Below are 13,322 nucleotides of genomic sequence, written 5' to 3'. Positions count from 1 at the left end.
TAACCCCACATGATTGCTGACCAATGGTTAGCATCCTGATTTGGGTCAGGACCATCCTAGGAGCAAAAGCTGCTTGTAATATTGGCCCTGCTTGCAAGGATAGGCATATCCCTCTGGTGTGGAGCTTCCTGACATTACAACCTGTGTATAAAAATACAAGGCACGCTTTCCCGGAGACCTTCTAGACCTCACACCATAATGCTCCAACCAATATAATCTATAAGTCTGGGTACTCATAAGTATTTCCAACTCCAGGTAGACCAGTTTCATTCTGATACTCAATGACTACGCCCCTTCTCAGCAAAAAGTACTCAGAACAAATATGGCAGCCAGATCCCACAAAGATAACAATAAAGCTTGGCAGTGGAAAATGGTAACTGAGTACCCCCATTTTTCTAGAGGTGGTTTAACTATTTTTTTCCTCCCTCTATCTCTTTTCTAATTTCCCTGGCTACCAGTTTCCTACTTAGTCCTTCAGAAATGCATACATAACCTTCCACCTCCACCATCACCAGACATTCCTTACAGGGCAAGTTCCTCTAGCTATATGCTCCATGATTAATCTCTCAAGAGTTGACAGTTCATTAGTGGAGCAAAGAATACCTGCCATGGAACTTTCACCTCCAGAGGGTTGCCTCAGAGCTTCCATCCTGGGTCACCTCAGAACTTACACCCACTAGGGGGACATGTCAGAAGCATGCCCGCTTGGCCATTTTTACAACTTACCTCTGTCCAGGAAGGCACCATCTCAACTGTCCAGTAGCGGGAGGACCCTTGTTCTTGCTCATTTTCTCCTTTACTTATAAAAAAATGCCTGCTTTCTGCTCCAAAGGTGAAGCAGCACATTTAAAGGGAGAATGCTTTGTGCCCCTTCCTCCAAGCTATCTTTCGAATAAGTTCACTTTGTTTTGTATCAGACCTCGCTCATGTTAATGGGACTCTACATGCAGCATGCGACTAACCTGGTTTTCATTACACAGGTTTTTGGTTACACTGTCAGAGTAATCTTCCTGAAAAATGCTGTTTGTTATGTTACTGAGCTTTCTCAAAGCTTTCCAGTGACTTCTATCATCCATAGGATGAAATTCCAATTCCTTAGGCTGCCATTCAAAGCCCCCATAACACAGCCCCAGTCTACTTCCTTGGTCTGTGTAGAAAGACTTGACCCACATTTTATGTTTTTATGTCTGAACTTATTCTAATTCTTTCACTCCTTCCCACAATACCTTCAACTGTCTTCTTAGCCTCCTGAGCTGTTCTTTGTCTAAGGCTCATTTCAGACCCTGACTCTTCATTGAAGCCCGTGTGGTTATTTCTATTAGAAGCAGTCATCTTGTCTTTCTTTGAATTCATGTAGGCTTTCATCTGCAGTGAAACATGACCTTTAGATTCAGAAATATGTGAGTCGGAATCCTGGTTCCACCTTTGACCAATTCTGAGATAAAGGACAAGTTAATTGATGTCTTGGGATAGGGAGATAATAGTGACTACTTAAAGTGTCATTGGGGGCATTAGATAAGGTGGAAATATAAAGGTCCCTAGCACATAGCAGGTTCCTTCCCCAACATTTTTGTAGCTCCATGCTCCCCAAAGCTACTGTGGGTTGTGCAAAGGCTCTTATCAACATTTTCTGGAGAGCCTTTAAAAAATATTTGTGCCTGGTCATCATTAAAATGAGAGACATTCTTGAACTGTATTGAATGCTTGGGGCTTTAAGGAGTTCAACTGAGATTTTTTTTTCCCCTGGAAAACAACTCAATAAATACGTGATCTATGGACAGAGGAATGTAACCCAATAGGGGGAGAAGGAAGGGACAATGGGCTTCTAAATGGGAGAAAGCTGCGATGCCTTCCACACCCATCCCTTTGACCTCAGTTGAACAGCATTGAGGAAGTATGGCTCTTTTTTTTTGAGATGGAGTCTCGCTCTGACGCCCAGGCTGGAGTGCTGTGGCGTGATCTCGGCTCATGCAAACTCCACCTCCCGGGTTCATGCCATTCTTCTGCCTCAGCCTGTTGAGTAGCTAGGACTACAGGCACCTGCCACCACACCCGGCTAATTTTCTGTATTTTTAGTAAAGACTGGGTTTCATCGTGTTAGCCAGGATGGTCTTGATCTCCTGACCTTGTGATCCACCCGCCTTGGCCTCCCAAAGTGTTGGGATTACAGGCGTGAGCCACCGCACCTGGCCCCTTGACTCTTAAAATTATGTAAAGGAAAGTAAAAATCTCAAGACTGTCAAATTCATTACACCAAAGGGATAGTTCAGGCTGGAGACGGAGTCACGTGACTCCACCATCTTTTCCCCAGATGAACAACGGTTATTACACAACCTGTGTCAAAGCATTGTACATTAGCCAGACCCCCACAGGAAGGTGAAAAGATCTCTGACATCTGTGGATGACTGCCCTCACAAATTGTTCTTTGCTGGCCTTGGAACTTTTCAAGATGTATATGCTCCCATAAAACAAAGACAAAGCAATTGTAACTATAGGTGTGCAAGCTAAATCTAGCTTCTAAAACTAAAGCCTGTTAGATTTCACAATGATAATGCTTATATTTCCAAGTACAGAAGAAAGACTAGATGAGACCAATTATTCTTCCCTCTATTTGTCTCTTCCTATCTCCCTTCTCCACTTTAAGCAGATGTATAAGTATCAGGCCTCCTGAAAACCTCTTCAAAGATGAGACAAGCTATGGAGGATTTCTATGACTTACGTTTTTCTAGGGCGTGTCCTCAAGCTCTGGCTTAATAAACCTCAATGGACTCAGTCACTTAACCCCAGTCACTCATTTTGGTTAACATTCTGGTGACCAGGAAGGAACCTTCTGAGTGGAGCTTAGCCCTTTAGGCCTGCAGCGATTTTCCTGTTTATGCTCGGTACCAACTAACGAGCTTTAGCTTTGACTGATTTTGTGACTTTCTGAGGATCAGATGCTACTCTGTCTTGAGGTCCCTGCTCTCCCCAATTGATTGTTTGAGATCTCAGTTTTGTTTTGCCGTGAAACTCCTTTACTCTTGGAGTTTTGCTCACGTCCTATAAGGAAGGTGAGTTTTCTTCTGCTGTGCCAATGGAGAGCAGCCTTCAGCTTGGTCCCCTCCCAGGTAAGGAGCTGGGTTGGGGTTTTGTTTTAGAATTTGATAGCTGCAGGTTAAGGTTTATTGCTAGTTGGCTTTAACCTCTTTCTCTCTCTCTCTCTTTTTTTTTTGAGACGGAGTCTGGCACTGTCGCCCAGGCTGGAGTGCAGTGGGCGGATCTCGGCTCACTGCAAGCTCCGCCTCCTGGGTTCACGCCATTCTCCTGCCTCAGCCTCCCAGGTAGCTGGGACTACAGGCGCCTGCCTCTCTCTTTTTTTTGAGATGGAGTTTCACTCTGTGGCCCAGGCTGGAGTGCAGTGGTGCAATCTCGGCTCATTGCAACCTCCGCCTCCCAGGCTCACACCATTCTCCTGCCTCAGCCCTCAGCCTCCCGAGTAGCTGGGACTACAGGTGCCTGCCACCACGCCCGGCTAATTTTTTGTATTTTTAGTAGAGACGGAGTTTCACTATGTTAGCCAGGATGGTCTTGATCTCCTGACCTCATGATCTGCCAGCCTTGGCTTCCCAAAGTGCTGGGATTACAGACGTGAGCCACCATGCCCGGCTGGCTCTAACCTCTCTTTATGCTTAGAGTGTTCAACAGTACATCATTTGTGTGATCACTTGTTGTGTTTTTGATTTTTGTCATTCTTCCTTTGGGTTTGACCAACTCTTGACCCTGCATAGTGTCCAAAACACTTTCCAACTTGGTCAAATCCAGCAGGAGCTCTATATTATGGTGAACCATCCTTAAAATTAACTAAAACTCCAGCAACTGCAGAACACCAAGTTCAACCTCTAGAAACATGTGTCAGTTGAAGGAAATAAGATGTTTAACCCAAAATATATCTTTTTGACATATTTTGAGATGTCTGTCGGAGGGCCAGCGAGCAGAAGTGGCCCTGCAAAGCTGTCTTTCATGAGAAAATTGGCATCTGTAGATAATCCCCCGTTAATACAGGCAGGCTTTCTCTTGTCTGGATCCAGGAAAAATGAACTGAGCCTGATACCTTAAAATCTGAAATAAATATTTACCATCTACTCTCTCTGAGAGCCGCTACCTGTGAAGTTTCGACTATATAACAAGACCATCTTTGTTAGCCGAGCCTCCTCCTTTCTCCCTCCCATAACCTGTCTTGCTACTAAAACCCGACGTACAACCATAACCTGTTTTGGGCCATGACGGAATCCAGGAAGATGATCATCTAGCAACAGGGTAAGAATTTATTTCCAGTGAGGCTCCTGGCTTCTCTTTCTCTGTGCAACCTAGTCAAGCAGACAATAAAAATCACCATTTCCTCTGGAAAATTTTGGTTAATGAGAGAAGATTTGTGTATGACTAGTCTTGATGTAGTGACTCTGTTGTACTTTTTGGTACATTTTTGTGTATCAAAACTAACATTTTCAAAATTTTCTTCCATTTTTCTGACTCGGAATCATTAGAAATTAAAATGGTGCTTTTTCCTGAAGCCTTGCAACCTGAAGCTAGACAACTTAAGTAAACTTCAGGAGAAAACACAGCAAATTATATATCAACAACCTTCATGCCTACAGATATGTGGACTACTGAAAAGGTTCAGTTGTACACCTGATTCAGACCACAATCCAGAGGAATCTGCCACTGGAATTTGAAGATGCTTCGGAGACTCTAAAAATACAAAAGCTAGCCTATAGTCTGCTCCACAAATTACAAGTGAGCCAACATATAACTGAAAGGGTTAGAGTGATGATTGCCCAAATAATTGCTTTAGTTGAAGAAGCAATTATTCAGCTGTGTAGCCTGAATGGGGTTCCAGGACTACTTTCCCTTTGTTCCTGTAACTTGACTTTGGTCTTTTTCTAATGAACTTCATGCCCTTCTCCATGAACACAATGTCCTAAGAATGAACCTTCCTAGTGATGTAGGATCAGACGAAACATACAGCCCCAAACTCATGTTTTCTACAATGCTTTCTGTGAAAGATTTTGAAGAATAGGTGCTGGCCAGGTGCAGTGGCTCACGCCTGTAATCCTAGAACTTTGGGATGCCAAGGCGGGTTGACTACTTGAGCTCAGGAGTTCAAGACCAGCTTGAGCAATGTGGTGAAACCTCATCTCCACAAAAAATAATAATAAAAAAAATGTAGACAGGTGTGGTGGCATGGACCTGGAGTCCCAGCTGCTTGGGAGGCTGAGGTGGGAGGATTGCTTGGAAAGTGGAGTTTGCAGTGAGCTGAAATTGTGCCACTGCACTCCAGCTGCCTGGGTGACAGAGCAAGACACTGTCTCAAAAAAAAAAAAAAAAAAAAAAAAAGAAAAAGAAAAAGAAAAAGAAAAGAATAGAAAAAAAAAGGGTGGGGTGGGGGGATAAATGTAAAGGGAAAGAAAATCTCAAAACTCCCAAACTCTTTATACCAAAGGGAAGTTCAACCTGGAGACTGAGTCATGCAACACCATGATCATTTCCTAAAATGAATAGCTGTTACTACGAGACCTTGTGGCAAGGCATTGTACATTATCCAGACCTCCATGGGAAGGTGCAAGGCCTCAGGCATCTCTGGATGAGTGCCTTCACACAGTGTTCTTTGCTGATCTCAAAACCTTTTTTTTTTTTTTTTTTTTGAGACAAAATCTCTCTCCGTCGCCCAGCCTGGAGTGCAGTGATGCGATCTTGGCTCACTGCAAGCTCCGCCTCCCGGGTTCATGCCATTCTCCTGCCTCAGACTCCTGAGTAACTGGGACTACAGGCCCATGCCACCACACGCGGCTGTTTTTTTTTTTTGTATTTTTAGTAGAGATGGGATTTCACCGTGTTAGCAAGGATGGTCTCGATCTCCTGACCTTGTGATCCACACGCCTCGGCCTCCCAAAGTGCTGGGATTACAGGTGTGAGCCACCGCGTCCGACTTCAAAATCTTTTAAGATGTATATTCTCCCATAAAACAAGAACATGTCGATTGTAACTTTAGTTCTGCAATCTAAGTCTAGTTCCTAAGAATAAAGTCTGTTATATTTCAGACTGATAATGCTTACCTTTCCAGGTACAGAACAAAGGCAAAGTTAATCATTCTTCTGCCTACCCCACCTCTTCCTATCTACCTTCCCTGCTTTAAGGAAATGTATAAACACCTGGCATCGGCCAGGTGCGGTGACTCATGCTTGTAATCCCAGCACTTTGGGAGGCCAAGGTGGGTGGATCACTTGAAGTGAGGAGTTCGAGACCAGCCTGGCCAAGGTGGTGAAACCCTGTCTCTACTAAAATACAAAAATTAGCTGGGTGTTGTGGCACGTGCCTGTCATCCCAGCTACTTGGAAGGCTGAGGCAGGAAAATTGCTTGAACCCAGGAGTTGGAGCTTTCAGTGAGCTGAGATCATGCCACTGCACTGCAGCCTAAGAGACAGAGTGAGACTCCATCTCAAAAAAAAAAAAAAAAAAAAAAGAAAACGTGGTCTCTTGAAAACCACTTCAGAGAGAATGCAAGCCACAGAGGTTTTTTAGGACTCGTGTTTTCCCAGGGCGTGCCCTCAAGCTCTGGCTAAATAAACCTCAATTGAGTCAGACCCTTGCCTCAGCCACTCATTTTGATTAATCACCATGAGTCCTGCACAGGTCTTCACTAATCCACTTCCTGCCCAGGTGATGTGTACCTAGATGAGTCAGACGCCCGTAAGTTAAACACGCTTCTCCCTTTTCAGTTCCTCCACCCTGACCACTCAGTGCTATGTGCTCTGGTATGGCCCCAGCTCCCAGGTGGTTAGTATTGGTGTAAGAAAGCAAGGGCAGGAGGGGCAGTCTGAGAAGGAAGATAGAGGCCACCAGGCATGGAAAGAGACAGGTGGGGCTGTCATTATTCAAAGGCCATACTCTGGGTGTGTTTTGTGACTGCTTCTGGATTTGAAATCTTCTCCTCTTTGGGACCATTCCAGGAAGTCACCCTCCTCCTACTTCCCTCTCATTACACTTTCTGTCCCTAGCGTCCCTCATTTGTGGCCAAGGAATGGCTGTGCAAGTAGTTGACAGTGGAGTAAAAATGACTTTTTATGTGACTGGGAACCTGGTCCTGTTTTCTTCCAAAAGAGATTGAGGTTCATAAAAGCCAGGTTTTATGCAGGTCTGCGCAGTTGTGAGTGTGGTGTTAGGGAACAGGTGCATAAGTGAAGGGTGAGACAGAAAACAAAATGCTGGCTGTTTGTCAAATCCTGAGAGTAAAGGGGGCAAAAATCATTCTGAAAGGTGGATGTCATTCAGGAGACCTTGGAAATCTTAGGGTGTCCTCTGCCCCATGGGGAGGAGAATGAGGTTAAATTATGGGGCTGGGTGACAATGGGTGCAGTACTTCACTTCTCTGCCTCAGTTTTAAAAGTCTGTAAAAATGGGGATGGCAGCACTCAGCATGTTTTGTGAGGACTGTAGCTAGCTGGAGAGCTCTTAGGATAGTGCCTGGTACATAGTGAGGGCTGCATCAGTCTGAGCTATTATAATTATGGGAATAGGCAAAGGTGCCACCCTGGCCATCCAGCGTGGGAGGTATTTTCCAGCCAGAGTCCTGGCAGTCCACCTGGAGATGAAGATGGTTAAGGAGGAAGTTTAACTTCCAGGAAGGACTGGGGAGGAGTAACTTGTGCTCAACATTCTGTGAAAATACATTTATCCAACAGCAGGAATACACGGAGTGAATGTGGCTTCTGTGGTAATTATTATCTCCTGGTTGGGGAACACCTAAAAGTGTGTTGTAGGCGCAAATGATTTTCCCAAAAGCCAAGCCTAAAAACAGCCTTCAGGGGTGCCTTGCAAATTAGCATTCCTTTTGCCGAAAAAAAGCATTAATTTTTTAAATGGAAAGCATTCATCTTGCTAAAAACATCCCCTCTTGTGGCTTAGGTCATTAGCTTTGTCTCTGTGCTATCCTACATTACAAGGTATAAAGGGAAAGACTAAAGAAGAATGATTAAGGAAGGGCACATACAAATTAACAGGGCAGAATTGGGATGGGTATATGTAACTTAAGGGGAAGTATGTATAAATATATATTTTTTTTGAGACAGAATTTCACTCTTTGTTATCCAGGCTGGAGCGTGGTGGTGTGATCTTGGCTCACTGCAACCTCTGCCTCCTGGGCTCAAGCAATTCTCCTGTCTCAGCCTCCCGAGTAGCTGGGATTATAGGCACCTGCCACCATGCCCAGCTAATTTTTGTATTTTTAGTAGAGATGGGGTTTTACCATGTTGATCAGGCTGTTCTCAAACTCCTGACCTCAGGTGATCCACCCACCTCAGCCTCCCAAAGTGCTGGGATTACAGGCGTGAGCCATTGCACCTGGCCATATGTATACATTTTATGTGAACATAAAAAGGACCTCTTGTTCTTTTTTTTTTTTTTTTTTTTGAGACGGAGTCTCGCTCTGTCCCCCAGGCTGGAGTGCAGTGGCGCGATCTGGGCTCACTGCAAGCTCTGCCTCCTCGCCTCCTGGGTTCATGCCATTCTCCTGCCTCAGCCTCCGGAGTAGCTGGGACTATAGGCACCCGCCACCACGCCTGGCTAATTTTTTGTATTTTTAGTAGAGACGGGGTTTCACTGTGTTAGCCAGGATGGTCTCGATCTCCTGACCTCATGATCCACCCGCCTCAGCCTCCCAAAGTGCTGGGATTACAGGCGTGAGCCACCGTGCCCGGCCAAGGACCTCTTGTTCTAAACAGACCTCTCCATATAAATAATGTGGGCTTTCTTGAGTGGATAGCAGACTCCATCACAAGACCATTCCAGCAGAATCATGAGAAAATGGGTAGTTGGCTTCTTTGCTAACTGGTAGGGTAGACTGTGTAAGTCGTTGAAGAGAAAGAAGATGAAGGAGCAGATGGGTGAGGATGAAAGAAACGGGATGTTAAAAGGAAGGGACTGAAAGGAGTGTTTACCGAGGGCTCATCGGGTACAGGCTGTGTGACTAATACCTTACACATCTTAATTTACTCTTGCACTGTCATTTTCTGATACAGTAAGAATCATCCTTGTGCTGCAAATGAGAAGAGGCTGTGGGAGGTGAAGTGAGTGGTCCAGGATCATCCAGGCAGTTCACAGCAGAGCTGGTGTGTTTCACCTTGAAGTTTGTGCTCTGGCCTGTGATTCAGACAGCAAAGACAGACGTAGAAGGCAGGCCAAGCAAATTTTTGTTGTGGGTGATGTTTATGAAAGTTACTTGTGTTAGGCAGAATAATGACCTCCTAAAAATGTCCACATCCTGATCCCTGGAACATGTGCATGTTACTTTATTTGGCAAAAAGACTTTGCAGATAAGATAAAGTTAAGAATCTTGAGATGGGAAGTTATTCTGGATAATCTGGGCGGGCTCAGTGTAATCAGAAGGGCCCTTGTAAGTGAAAGAGGAAGGCAGGAGGGTTAGGGAGAGAATGATGCAGCCTGAGAGACTCCACTGGCCATCGCTGGCTGTGAACCCACGTCAGGAGACATAATTACAACAAATTTAGTTATAGATCTAATTGGCTTTTATTTGTGACTTATGAATTAAGGCAGCTCCACTCTACAAGTACAGTAATCGCTCCCCCTGGGCAATACAATAAAAGAACAGTGGATTTTGTCAAATCGGAACAAGGAAACAGAACCACAGAAATAAATACGTTGGTTAACATCACATTACTTCACATTACTTTTTTGTAAAAGTTAAAGTAGAGGGGACCCCCATAGTATGCTAACTCAAGTAAACTGGAATCTCCGTTTTTTTTTTTGTTTTTGTTTTTTTAAATTGATGTGTTTTGGATCTGCTTCCTCAAAATTTCAGTTGGAGTATGTAGCATTTAGCATGACTGGCTCTATGCGCTCACCTAGGTGACAGTGGGACCAAACCTTAAAGCATTAGTGCTATTATAAGTTACCACCATTTGGGGCTTTTATCCTTCATAGGTTTTTTTTTTATTATTATTATACTTTAAGCTCTAGGGTACCTTCATAGGTTAGGATGTTCTCCTGATGACGCATTTCTTTGAGGTTTGTAATTCCAGCCAAAGAGACCATTCACTCTTCGATGGCTGGCTGCATGCAAACATTTAAAGCTTTTAGAGATTACACTACACCAGGGAGTATGACTACTAGTATGACTATTAGGAGGGTAATACCAAGAGTTGGATAGGCAAGATGCAAACCAACTAAAATAGAATAAAGAACGATCCTGACGAGTCTAGCCATTTTAACCAAGCAGCACATTTGTTAATTTCTACAACTTAGTCTCAGTGATACCCGTTGTATTTAGCCATGTTCAACAAGAAGTGTCAGAAACTGCACAGACTCCTCCCTGTTCAGTTGGTAGGGAGCAATTCCATTATTTGGCATTGCATGGCTGGGTTAAACTAAAACAGGGAGTGAGAACAGGTGAGTCTAGAAGTCCAACTCTGAAAAGGACCCCACTGTACATTTGAACAAACAGTTGTGTTAAAGATGCTGCTAATGTCAGCCATTGGGTGGACTAAAGGATCTCTCATGTAAAACACTGGGATTGACAAGGTAGATCTGACACTCTGTTAAGTCACCCTCTGAAGCTATTTCTTGTGAAATACTAATGACAGCATTATCCTGACAAGTAAAAGAGGCAGGCATAAGCAAGGACAAATTAAAAGGAGTAAGAGCCTTATCATGATGGGGAGTCTTGTTTGACATCTTGGGAAAAGCTGTCCACAGCATGAAGTTGTCAATTTCTTGTCATGGTTGCAGTTTGAGTGTCTCTAGTTACGTGAAGTCTCTGAGTGGTCCACACCTCAAGCATGAAGGTTTTCCCTTTAAATTTCCATTGAGTTGTCCATCTCCAGCATATAGGGCTTCAGGAACAGAGCAGACCTTGTTCTTAGTGGTTCGATGGGATAAAATGGGATTGGAGGAGATAGAAGAATTCAGGGTCCAGTCCAATCTACGGGATAATAAAAACTAAAAAACAATAAGCAGAGCTGTGATGTCATAACAGATGTACTATAGTTTTTTTCAACATATTTTTTCTCTTTGTAGGCATCTCTATTTCTACCAAAGATAATCCCAGTAAGACATATTTGTTTTCCAAATAAGTTTAGTCTAATCAAACTTGGCCTCATTATTTTTATTATTATTATTATTATTGAGATGGAGTCTCACTCTGTTGCCCAGGCTGGAGTGCAGTGGTGCGATCTCGGCTCACTGCAAGCTCTGCCTCCCGGGTTCACGCCATTCTCCTGCCTCAGCCTCCCAAGTAGCTGGGACTACAGGCTCCCGCCACTTCGCCCGGCTAGTTTTTTGTATATTTTTAGTAGAGACGGGGTTTCACCGTGTTAGCCAGGATGGTCTCGATCTCCTGACCTCGTGATCCGCCTGTCTTGGCCTCCCAAAGTGCTGGGATTACAGGCTTGAGCCACCGCACCCGGCCGCCTCGTTCTTTATATAAGTGCAGCAAGAGTAGCAGTTGACCGCGTCGTCTTTCTTTTTTTTGAGACGGAGTCTCACCCTGTTGCCCAGGTTGGAGTGCAGCTCACTGCAACCTCTGCCTCCCAGGTTCAAGCAATTCTCCTTGAATGGGAGTATAGGCCTATGTATGGGCCTATTTGCGCACATGAATGGTACAGGCCTATGTATGCACTTCCAGGCTGGAGTGCAGCTCACTGCAACCTCCACCTCCTGAATTCAAGCAATTCTCCTACCTCAGCCTCCTGAGTAACTGGGATTACAGGCGCCCGCCACCACGCCCAGCTTTTTTTCTTTTTTTTTTTTTTTTTTTGTATTTTTAGTAGAGATGAGATTTCACCATGTTGGCCAGGCTAGTCTTAAACTCCTGATCTCATGATTCACCCACCTTGGCCTCCCAAAGTGCTGGGATTACAGGCGTGAGCCACTGCGCCCAGCCTGGAGTCTTTTTAAGTTTGCTTTACTAGAAGTTTTTATAAGGAATTTCAGATTAAACTTTTAGAAACCTCTTGACACGAGGAAGCCAAACCAAGGGCGACTTCAGACTTCGCCAGCAGTGCCTATGGGTTCATTTGTGTATATTCCCAAATATAACATCCCAATCAAAGGCTGGGTAATATAACCAGTGATTTCAAATGTATCCTGTTATAAAAGGAGCAGATTTTTGTTGAGCAAATAACTATATTATTATATTTATTATTTAATATAAATATTAATTAACAATTATAATTAATCATTAAATAATCATTAATTATTAATAAAATCAATTAAGCCATCCTTAAATAATAATCATTAATAAATATTAATTAATAACAATATTTTATAACAATTAACATTAATAACTATATTTATTGTGCAAATAAAGATACTATTACAAAAATATAAATGTTCATGAATAATTTCCAAATTCTGGAGCAGTCAGGTAGGGAGAAAATGTAGATGTTTCAATTTTTGTTCACAAAAATCTACTTTACCAAATTGCTGAAAACTGTAGATAGCTTAAAAGAAAGTGTTTCCTGAAATCTGGGAAACAAAACACTTAAAGAATCCACAAAAGTTCAAATAAAAAATCATAAAAATATTATTTTCATTGCTATCATTTAGTCCCATGAAATTAATTCTTTTCTCTGCTTGCTCTTGGCTGGCAGTTTCATGAAGCTATCAGTTTGTTAAAATTTTGGAAATTCTTAAATCGTCCAATGATATGATTTTAATGTTATCAGAAACTTGTATTCAAGACTACGTGTCAGAGTCTTTTCTGTAAATACCCTCAATGAAGAAGAAAGTTTGGATGGTAGCTGATTGCAAATGCTTTAAGCAAGAATCAAAACAATTGTCAGGGCCTGGGCGCGGTGGTTCACGCCTATAATCCCAGCACTTTGGGAGGCTGAGGCGGGCGGATCACTGAGGTTGGGAGTTTGAGATCAGCCTTATCACCATGGAGAAACCCCATCTCTACTAAAAATACAAAATTAGCCAGGCATGGTGGCCCATGCCTATAATCCCAGCTACTCGGGAGGCTGAGGCAGGAGAATCGCTGGAACACAGGAGGCAGAGGTTGTGATGAGCCGAAATCATGCCATTGCATTTCAGCCTGGGCAACAAGAGTGAAACTCCATCTCAAAACACAAACAAAAACAACCCCCCCAAACAAAACAAAACAAAAAACAATTGTTGTGAATGACAAAGATTGAAAATGAGTATGGTTAAACATCTGATGCTGATAAGAGTTCATTATGATAAGAATGCATCTCCCATAGACATTTAATTACTTCTGTGGCATATGACATTATGGCTTATAACCTATTAGATTTCTGGGAATCTCTTAT

General features: G+C 43.3%; 1 protein-coding gene across 8 annotated transcripts in view; it reads right to left on the bottom strand.

Moving 5' to 3' along the window:
• Positions 1 to 13,322, bottom strand: part of LOC707824 (CEA cell adhesion molecule 3) — a 58,754-nt gene that overhangs the window by 28,254 nt on the left and 17,178 nt on the right. For 4 of the 8 annotated variants that reach the window (XM_077983017.1, XM_077983018.1, XM_015124080.3 and 1 more), the window contains one exon: positions 9,543 to 10,989. The exons of 1 other annotated variant lie outside the window; for it this stretch is intronic. Coding sequence is in view for 2 of the 7 variants with exons in the window: in XM_015124081.3 (XP_014979567.3) it covers positions 10,973 to 10,989 (17 nt within the window). In the remaining 5 variants the exon portion in view is untranslated. Of the gene's footprint in view, positions 1 to 9,542; positions 11,032 to 13,322 lie in introns of those variants that run through there. 3 more of the 8 variants (XM_077983019.1, XM_077983020.1, XR_013410711.1) reach the window with 2 other exon arrangements.

Source organism: Macaca mulatta, chromosome 19 (assembly GCF_049350105.2).
Source record: "Macaca mulatta isolate MMU2019108-1 chromosome 19, T2T-MMU8v2.0, whole genome shotgun sequence".
Taxonomy (NCBI): domain Eukaryota; kingdom Metazoa; phylum Chordata; class Mammalia; order Primates; family Cercopithecidae; genus Macaca; species Macaca mulatta.
Note: the sequence above shows the minus strand (reverse complement) of the source record. Positions and strands in the feature narration are given on the sequence as shown.